The sequence below is a fragment of the Labrus bergylta genome, chromosome 15 (genome assembly GCF_963930695.1).
Source record: "Labrus bergylta chromosome 15, fLabBer1.1, whole genome shotgun sequence".
Classification (NCBI taxonomy): domain Eukaryota; kingdom Metazoa; phylum Chordata; class Actinopteri; order Labriformes; family Labridae; genus Labrus; species Labrus bergylta.
The window spans coordinates 16,544,714-16,555,294 of NC_089209.1; the positions used below are offsets into that span (position 1 = coordinate 16,544,714).

The 10,581-nt window shown below is 38.5% G+C and overlaps 1 protein-coding gene and 1 long non-coding RNA gene across 14 annotated transcripts in view; one reads left to right on the forward strand and one right to left on the reverse strand.

The window, feature by feature from the left end:
* Window positions 1-3,442, forward strand: part of epb41l2 (erythrocyte membrane protein band 4.1 like 2) — a 31,132-nt gene extending 27,690 nt beyond the window's left edge. For all 13 annotated transcript variants that reach the window (XM_065964179.1, XM_065964183.1, XM_065964191.1 and 10 more), the window contains one exon: window positions 115-3,442. Coding sequence is in view for 1 of the 13 variants with exons in the window: in XM_065964183.1 (XP_065820255.1) it covers window positions 115-120 (6 nt within the window). In the remaining 12 variants the exon portion in view is untranslated. The remainder of the gene's footprint in view (window positions 1-114) is intronic.
* LOC136182795 (uncharacterized) lies at window positions 2,739-7,842 on the reverse strand. The gene is made up of 3 exons (XR_010668808.1): window positions 7,297-7,842; window positions 5,940-6,127; window positions 2,739-3,934 (listed from the first exon to the last, which is right to left on the reverse strand). It is a non-coding gene; the product is annotated as an uncharacterized lncRNA (long non-coding RNA).
* Between the last annotated feature and the right edge of the window lie 2,739 nt (window positions 7,843-10,581).

The window sequence follows — 10,581 nt, forward strand, 5'->3', positions numbered from 1 at the left end:
AAGAGTGTCTGTGTGCGTGCGTGTGTGCGAGTAGCAGGTGTTATTTTCTGTTGAGTGCCAATCACCATCATCGCACCTCCCCGGCTGATTGCCCCCGTCTGTATTTTTTTCCAGAGCTGAAGGGCCCATCGTGACTGTTTTCTCTGTTGATGTCAAACGACCTCCATCACCCTATGACAACCAATGTTGACCGACCGAAGAGAAGAAGGAAAAACAAGAAGAGCTGACAAACACGGGGAGTCGTAAAACAAACGGAGGGAAGTTGCCGTTCTCCCAGTCGCTCTTTCTAACACGTCTTTGGTGCATCTAAAACCCCTCTCACTCCAAAAAACCAAGAAAAAAGAAAAAGAATACCCTCACTCTTTCTGAGGGAAACAAGATAGAACCACTTTGTTAGTTTAACATTTGCAGCGTGTTTTTATTGTTTTTGTTTTTTTAATAGTGTTTTTTTTTCTTCTCTTTAACGGTTTGTTTTACAAACAGAGCGATGATAGTGTCAGTCATATAATGCAAGAATTATAAGCTGTAGGGATGCACTGGTAACCAATCCTGATGTGATACACGGCTCATTGTTTATCATTCGTTATCATTACGGAGGTTTTCACACCAGTACCAGTGACTTTCAGTAACAAACAGAAAAATGCTTTAAAAAGTGTCAAAACGTTTTATACTTGGAGTCTGTTTAATCAGTGGAAAGGGGATATTGGTGCATTCCTGAAAAAAAAAAAGGGTTTTATTAAATTACAGCTCCCTCTTCATTACATTATTGTGCAAATGGGAAGTTTTATAAAATAACTGAGTAATTTCATTATTTACAGTAACAAGTGTAGTTCAAATATCTTACTCATTAAAACACATTCACAGTCAACCATTTGTAATCCTCACATTTGATTGTTTAAAAATGAAGAAAATCAGGAGCTGTAACTTAAAATATCACAGGTATAAAAAAAAGCAACCAACCAAGTTAATGATTTTTTAAAATTCTTTACTTTTATTTTCTTTGTATGTCTAGTTTTTATTCATCCACATTCCTCGTGTGTTAACTCGCCACTTAGTGAGTTCATGTTCAGTTCAAAACAATTTTTACGCGACTTTAAGAAAAAGACATTTCAGCGTTTTTACAGTGGGTGGGAGTTAGAGGATTTTTATTTGGGTTGGTGGGTGTGACTTAAATTAAGCTGGAGAAGCCAAACCATGCAGCTGGGATTTTTTTCTATTTGATAAGTTTGACTGTATTTTAATAGGCATGAATCTGAACTGAAGATGAACTGACTTACAGCTGGTGTATACTACTTTCTGTGAAGTACAAATGAAGGTTTTTAGATGGGAGCAGTTATGCAGCTTTTTTTTATTAGCGAAACGCTCTCTCTGGGCCCGCCCACTGTACCACATTAGCCATTCCCATCGGGCCACAGGGGAGCAAGGGAGCAGACTTTAGTTTGGGGATTAGGACCAGGAAACTGAAGCTTAATTGGGAGATAGAGGTGGCGTTGTGCAGTAAAAGAAACTTCCAAACTGGAAGTGAAAGAAGACATTTGTATGGTGATGCATGTTCCACTCATGTTACTTTGCATCCTGCAGTGAGTAAATAAAGCAGTTTATAATATATTAAGGTTGGTGCTTAATCCACAATCTGCCATTTCAAACGATACAGAAAGAGTTTTGTGTGTGAAATAAGCACAGGTACCAAAATAAGGGCAACTTGAAACCAGTTCAGATTTGAATAACTCTGCATTAGAGCCCGTTTGTCATCTTAGTTCAGCACTTAGTTTCACTCTCAGCTTCTTTTCATACATGATTAGAATATACCAATAAAGCTAGAAAAAAAAAACATGGGATTAAATTCAGCATGTGTTCACATTTCTATCTTGCAAGAGTATCTTGAGTGAGTCTAGATAGAAGGTTACTGTGGTGATTGGTTTGAGAGTGTGTAGAGTGTGTCGTAACTGGCTGTGCTGTAACTGTTTCACCACAACCAAATATTCACAAGCATGAAAGGGATATCATGTCCATTATTTCAAAATGACAGTCAGTTGTATATCACATTTTTAAACCACACACAAACAGATCTGTGGTGTTCAGTACACTACAGACACACATGGAAACAGTTACAGCAGAACTGTAAAATGCAGCATCAAAGGGAAATGTATCCGAGGGTTTGAAGTGCTCTTGAGACCCCTAAATGGATTCTTTTCATGTTTTATTCATTTTCTGTCTTTTTACTCAAATGTGCAGCCGAACATTTCCACTAAATGCAGCTGTGTTAGTATTGGTGGCATTAAATAGGTTACAAGAAGGTGCTTGGTCTGAAGCACTGAGTCGACTCAAAACAAAAATGGATGAATGGAATTAAACTGATTGTCAGAAAAGAAATTCCACAGATTGGTATTAAATTGGTAATGACAGCCTTGGCTTTTATTGTGAAACACTGGTCTGGTCCTCTACTATGCAGTCAAATAACATTCCAGTTGATGGCACGCTTTAATCTCTGACCCTCTTGCAAAGAAATGAAGCAGCAGAAATAAACATTTAAGAATCTTTAGGCAGCTTTGGACGCTTTTGCTCCTCTACGATTAAAATCTGTAGCTATGTTTGTAGATGTTCTCATTTTGTCTTTTCTCTGTGAAGCTGGTTTAGTAGTCAAAAGATGGGATTTGTTGTGCACTCTCTTGGATATTTTTTAATATTGTCACCGTGGTTTTGACAGGAACACCACTACAAATCATTTCCACAACTGATTTTTTTTTTTTTTTTTTTTTACTTCTAGCCCCATGTTTGGCCTCCTTTCAGGGGTCTGGGCTTTGTTTTCACTCATCACAGGAGCTTTGGGACAGCGAGGTTGAGGTTTTCCAAAATGCAGACTGAAAATAATCTCAGAAAAAATTGTTTTACAATCAATGACTTTTAATAAAATACAAAAAAAACACAGACACAGTTTGACATTTTCTGTGGTCGCCATGCCACACAAAGCAGCCTATGATGATATAATGCAAGCTGATTTTCAAACTGTTTGGGTTCTGAACATAGAGACATCATGGAGGGAAATGTCACACAGAAAAAGTAACATACTGCCATCATAGTAGATATTATTAAGAAAATAACCTCTCTCTGTATTTGAGGCTAATGAAGCTTTTAAAAGGCAAACAATGATTGGACTACACTCTTCACACATCTCAGGCTTTGTTATACAGTTCGGTCACATGAAAAAGAGAAAGGTCAGTTAATACCAGCACAATTTTGTATTTTAGCTACTCAAAACTTTGTAAAGAAAGACATTTTGGAAAACCGCACCACAGCTGCCTCACGGTTTCACTCTTAGCCAATCAATGATCACTGTAGGTTTTTTTCTATCTAGCAGCTTGTTTGTCTTGTGTCTCCCCCACACGCAGCCACTCCTCCCCTGTGTAACACTGTTTAAATAAAGGATTGTTATACTCTGAAATCTGTTGTCTTCATAAATCTATTTGTTTATTTATTGATATACTGAAGCACATTTAACTATGATGGGGAATTTAACAGTATATACATATAATTGTTACAAGTTGGTACAGTGACTTAAAAAAAACATGCTTATACAATTGTCTGATAAGTTTGTTTTACATTTATACAGTAAGTTAGAAATAAATACATATAAACACTACAAGATGCCTTTAACTTCAATACTACCAGTATTCAAATAAGTTCACATCTCCTATTATAGTGTTGTTATTTACAGGCTGTATTAACATTCATCTTGTTAAGGCACTTTCATTGTGTCAGAGAGATGTGCCTGTAAAGTCCTTAAACCCGTAGAGATCGATTCATTCGGCCGGTGAGTTCTGTCAGGTGTGTCACTGCTATCCAACACTCCTCCTCCTCCTCAGGTGTGCACTTCTCTCATGGTGCCTGTAGATGGCGCTTCTGTCTTGTGGTAACCCCGACAAATCAGCCTCAACTGTGCATGAAAGACACAATAAGTAGAAGAAAGAAAATCAATACTAGAGATGCCCAAAAGTTGTTGTTTTTTTCAGTCTCATCAGCTATTGTAAATTTGATACATTGAAATAAACACTTTTTTTTTTTTATTGCAACCAATTAGCCGCGAAAAAGCCCTAGCCTTAACATTCTGGTAACAATTACAACAACGAAGAACACACGCATGCGCAGTGAGAGCCGCGTTACAGGGCTGACAGCAGGTAGATAATGTCAGTAGTTGTAACGAAAATATAAGAAAGGTAAATAAGTCCAAATATGAATGGTCCACAGTTGACAGATAAAAAAAAAAAAAAAAGAAAGAAGCCGGAGCAAGCTAACTATCAACTTAAATATATATGCATTGCTATAAGAGACATTTACTTAGCTAACATTGTTTGTTAATCAGTTTAGTAAGGTAATAGTTTGATGTTTTCCCACTTTCTGTTACTGAAATAAATGCTAAATAACAGCTGTAATGTTTTTACTAGCTGTGGAGTTGGCCTGCTTGATGTTTCTTCTCTAAATCAACAAGGAAAGACAGCAATGAGGAGCACCACAGGACTGAGTCAGTTTACATTCAAAGTGCTGCCTTGTGCTCCCAAACACTTCAATTACCCTGCTAAAATGCATCATTAGCTTTTGTCTTTTCGTGACTAAATCACAGATGTGGAGAGAAGTACTTCTCACCAAGGTACTAAAACACATAACTCTAAAGTAGAGGGTGCTTTCCAGCCATTTGAGTGCCAGTGACAAACTGTAGACTACAGGTGTAAGAAAAAGCCTGATTGATTACAAGAGTCCTCAAAGTAGACATCAGATGATGCTTCCAGCACACCCACAAAAAACACAGAAACAGTCACAACCACTTTCCTGATTTCCTGCAGTATCAAATCCTCTGATTTCATTATTTATAGAGGATGTAACATTTAAAACAGATTCAAAAGAATAGTAACATTGAAACAAAAAAAAAGTTAATTTCTACTCATTCTTCTACGTTTTTGCGTTCCAGTGATTTATTTGATAACCAGTTTCATAGTAATTAAGAAACGTGATAGTGCGGTTCAATGACGGGTTTAAATAGTTTGAAGACGGCCAATAACTTTGTTGTTGTTATTGTTTTGTCTTTTCCTACTATATCTTCACAGTAGCATTATATAGTAAGACTATATTATCTAAAGCCAATCTAAGGAGAGTCTGTGTGAAACCAATCTTGCTTTATAATATATCCAGTGGGAGCAGATGTTGAAGGTGAACCCTTGATCTGTGCTGGATGTGAGTTTGTGTGTCAGTAGTTTATGTCACAGCCAAGGGGCTCTAAGGGGTCGGGGTAACCTACTAGAACAACACTCGTTATCCGAGCACAAACAACAGAGGACGGAAAAGCCATGTTTTCAAGTTTTTCATGCTTTGAGGAGACTAACAGTCTGCAGTTACCCTCTCCATCACAAACATAGAATAACATTAAACACAACCCAGAATAGGCATAATAATCAGAGTGATAGTTATCTTCACAGGTTGGTTTCATTCTGAAAACGACACTTTGTCAACTCTTCAGTTGTTTTTTTTCTCGCAGCTTATTTTGGATGTCTTCCATTATTCAGAGTACAGTCAAGCTTCAGGGCCTGAGGATGTTTTTTCTACCTGGTTGCCACTTGAGCTGCCGGGTATTGTTCAAAGACAAAGTGAAAATTAGACTTCTGCAAGTTTGGTTGAATGTGTTTATGTACAGATACAGTAGTGCTGTGGAGGTTTTTATGAATAATAATAGTCCCTCTATATAATATAAATATAGTGGGAAGTGACAGCTTTGATTGTGACAGGCAGTGGAATCCCTCTTCTACAGTACGCTTTTACAATGCTGTGGTGAGTGTATGTATTTATAGCATCTCCCTACAGTATCCTTTCAGCTACACATCAGCTCAGTAAATATAACATAGGAAGAGGTCTGGAGAGGACTACACATGAAAAGTTTATAACGTGCCTACCCTGTCTTAGTTTCCAGCTGAGATAGACAATCAGCTGCAGCAGCAGGAAACAAACAGACAGGAACAGCAGCAGGCCAATCAGCCAGAGAGGAAGAAAGCTGTCTGTCTCTGTGTCTGTCTGTGCAATGATCTGTCGAAGGAGCAGAGCCAGATCGGCCCAGAGTCCACTCAGGACCTCCATGCTGCTCCTGCATGGGAGGAAGCAAACAGAGAACGGAAGAAGTCAGGGTTGACATGATTATATTTAATTTTAAATTGGCATTAATTTAGTGATGACCAATGTTGTGGAGGCACCGAGATTAAAAGTAGGCTAGAAAGTCTTTTAGGCCTGATTGTTGTTTTAATAGCACACAAACGATAACATTTCAAAGTAAAGCTAAAGAAAAAGGCCAGCAGAGTGGAAGTAAATGCTTTAAATTAATCTGTACCACCAGTCAGAGTTTGCTGTGTTGCTCAGGTTTGTGCACACACGAACAAAGATGAACCTGTTTTTTTTCGTTCTAAATGTACTCAAACAGAAATATACATGTTCAGTTAAAACAAAGACAATACACTTAAAAACCTTAATATGGAAGTGCTTAGTCCAGGTATATCACAAACAAAGGCACTTTAGGTTGTGCTTTTAATAAAAACAGAGACCTTAAAGCATTGAACCAATGAATGAAGGGTTTGTGCCTTTATTGGAGAGAAAGGACAGTGGAGAGAGTCAGAAATCAGGGAGAGAGCGAGAGCAGGGAATGACATGCGGGAAAAGAGCCACAAGTCGGATTTGAACCTTGGCTGCCCGCTTGGAGGACTATAGCCTCCGTACATGGGGCGTGCAAACTAACCACTGCGCCACCAGCACCCCTAATAGCCTTTTTTTTTTAACTTTGAAAACAGGCCAGCATTAATCTTTACCATCACAGTGAGATGAGGGACATAATGGAGGTCTAGTAGTTTTACATTTTCCCTCAATCAATCCACCCTGGAACTGGCAAAGAATCACTAGAATACTGCTTTCAGTGGTAATGAAACCTATATTAAAGTATATGTTTGCATTAGGCAACCTTAGTCTAATTTGCATTGACATTGATTTAAAGTAAATCTCTTTATCATTTTATTATTTTCACATGAGTGAAACAGCCCTGATTTAATCAGCACGGCAGTTTTTGTTGACTCAAGTAGTGCTCGTTGTACTTTATGCAAATAGAAAGTTGTCCGTCTATTTTCCTTAACACCCTTAATGTCTGAATGGCTGCAGGCTGTGTTGTTCATGCGCTTGTCCACATGCCACTGCTGATATTCTTAAAGCCAGCGACCACAAGTTAAAGCTATATACAAAATAAAATATGACTGTATTTCAAAAGCTACTTACATATGGCTTGTTCCAAAAAAAAGGGAGGGTTTGAATGTTTGCACTTTGCAGCTGAAAATGACTCACAGAGTGCTGCCAAATATGCCACCTGATCCATCCAGACTCAGTCCCTCCTGATGTGATGTTTGCTTCAGTTGACAGCGTCGTGAGTGGGAGTCAATGGCTGTCACATCACTTTTTTTACCTGAATTTTGAAAGTTGTGTCCCATCAGAACCGGTTGAGTTAATCCAGACAATATTTCCGCATGGAGAAAAAAAAAAAGAGATGATGGATTCAGTCCATGGGTAAAACCTCATCTAACAGTAGTGACTTCTCCTACTGTTCCCGTCTTTTCTGTCTGTCTTTGTGTTTTATCTGTTGTTGTCTTTTACCTCCCTGTCACTCTCTCTCATTGGTAGAAGCCGCCTCTGTTTTCATTGACTATGTGAACTTTGTTCTGTTGCAACAGTCGAACCTTGTGATTGCTAAGAAGATTAGAAATTCTCGCCCAGCCTGTGTGTATTTAGTTGTATTTGTGAGTGCAATATGGAGTGTAGTGAAGTTGTGTTACTCCTCAAAACATGAACATGTGGAAAATCTGACGCGGTGTACCTCTCTGTACGTATGTGAGCATTTAAGCATTGAGTTATGGTTTGATCATTGAACCTTAGACCGTTGTGCTCACTGGATCATAAAACACACACACACACTCACACACACACACACACACCTTTTTTTCAGCTGCCTCCTCACTGATTGGATTGGAGAAAGGGGTTCTCTTTGGTCTTTTCTACATCCCTCTTCTGTCTAGTCTCTGTCAGTCTTTTTGTTAGATTATCTTTACCTACAGACTTTGAGTAGTGGATGTATTGATCTTACTTAAAAAAACAAAGAGAACTGATGTCATCAAACTTCATTAAGCTGACAGTCAGGATTAAAGGTCAAATCCACACTAAGTGTAAAGCCCTCTGCTGGAAAAATAAGCTGGTCTTTTTTTTCCAAGTAAGGTAAAAAAAATGCTAATGTATGCACTTTTGAGGCTGCTTTAAATTTGACACATCACTCCATATTAAAGCAGAACCTCCCTTTTTTTAGACACTTGGGTGCAATCGAGCCGTTTACGTTGAAATGGCAAATGTGTTTTCTAAAAGTTGCTTAATTTCTACAGCACATGCCTGGCAAGCAGTCAGATTTATCGGGCTCATGTTTTAGTCAGTCTGGCAGATACTCTGGTCGTCACTCCAAATTACACAGATTTCCATCTGGCCTGAAGCAGAACAGGCCAATCACTATTGTTTATTTAAAACAGGACAGTTTGATGTGTTGACTGACAGAGGAGCTCCACTGTGGTACATTTATAATAACCATGATGACTTCCACTGATCTTTTAAATATTTGTGTTGAAAAAGTTGTACCTTAGTTTAGATAACATATTGCTCCACCGAGAAAGTGTTGGCAAATAAATCATATTGTGCAAAACTTTGAACACCCATGATGTTGGTTCTAGCTAACTAGCCTAGCACCTACAATGGGTTTCTGTGCTGTAATGCAGATTTGTTGTCTGCTTATTCATAACTCTTCTTAGAAAGATAAAAGACACATTTGCATTTGAATTGGTCTGAATGAACAAAGCAAACCCAGAGCAAGATACATTAACTTCTTTTGATCTTACTGTTAAGCTCAACACTCCGGGACCAGATGTTTTCACCTGCGGTTTCTTTTCAACCACATATTAAGAAGCTAACAAGCTGATATCAAATCAAAAGCAGGTTGTGTTTGCTCTGAAGTCCTGAGAAGAATGTTGTTTTATACTTGCAGCATGCACGTCTTTTAATCTTTACCAGTAACAGACGCTACAAAAAAAGCGTCCCAGTATCCCTGCCCTCGCTGTAGTTTGACTCCTGCTCCCTCAGATCTCTGCATCAGTACTCCTGACATGTGCAGACTCATTTAAACACCCCAGTACTCGTCCCCTATGCAATTGAAATCAGGCTTTGATAAAAACACAGGCGTAATTTGGCTCCTTCTGGTGAGAAGCGATGGCTAATAGAGCTCTGCTGTCAACAACATCAATCCAATTGATTGGCTCTGTTGTTTCTCTGATTGAGCAGGAGATAATGGGCTTATTTTTGGAGAAGTGAATGTGTGGGTTTCTTTTGCCCACTGCTTGTTTTCTGATTGAATTGGTCACTGTGGAGCTATTTCTGGAGGTCTTGCACGTTATTCTGTAAATAGAGACGTTTTTTTCATGCTTTGAGTTCAAAGAAAGAATTGGCTGGGGATCACTGCTTGTTTTTGTGCGCACGTGTGTTTGTGTCTGCTTTCTTATTGATCAGTTTGTGGAGGCTTGTGAGAAAATCGGAGGCGTTTTTGATGTTGCCATACGGTTATGTGCTGTATATATATATGTGTGTGTATATATATATGTAGGTTTACTTTCTGTTACAAAATGGCATTTTAAATATATCAATAGTGCATGAAGTAAAAAAAAGAAGGAGAAACACACACAAAGGGGTGAAACAGTGCCTCTGTGTTCATTATTTATTATACATGACTGATGATGAAACATTTCAGTGGCTCGTGTGGGAAGAGGAAGTGAAACAGTAACTTAAAATCTCCTACAAAATCCTCCTCTGAGCAGCCAAAACTCGCGCTAAATGTTTCCTCCAGATCTGATTAGCTTACTCCCCCGATACCTGGGAGGAATTTCGTACTTTTTTTTTTTTTTTACAAGCTTCCTCTTGTCCTCGAACAACAAAATTAGAAAAAAAAGTGATATTTTTCTGAATTCCTGCGTTTTTATGACGTTAACAAGCCCTTCAGTCACTTTGCGTTCGCTCTCATTATCTCTCATTTTCTCATATGCATCATCTGTTTCTGCCAAACCCCTCAGAGTTGTTGGTTATGATTACAGAGAATGCACACCGTCACCAAACTGGATCATGTCTGGATCTTGTATTTACTGCCTAACTTTTGCAGAACAGAAACAGAAAGCGGTTTTCTAAGGTTTGTGTCAAAGAGAGACCTGGGCTCTTTTAGATACTGATGGAGAGTTTTGTTGAGTTGAGTCAGAGCTCGTCTTTAGTTACAATATCAACATTTCGGATCTTTTCTTACATTTCTATCCCATAATACTTAATACGTAAGCCTCCTGTATTTTTTTATTCAGGCTAAGAGTTTTTCTACAGATTCAGACAGAATATTCTCCTCATCTCTCTGTCTGTCTGCTGGTCTGTTCAAGAGGAACCATCCACCTTGATAACCGTGTGTGTGTGTGTGTGTGTGTGTGTGTGTGTGTGTGTGTG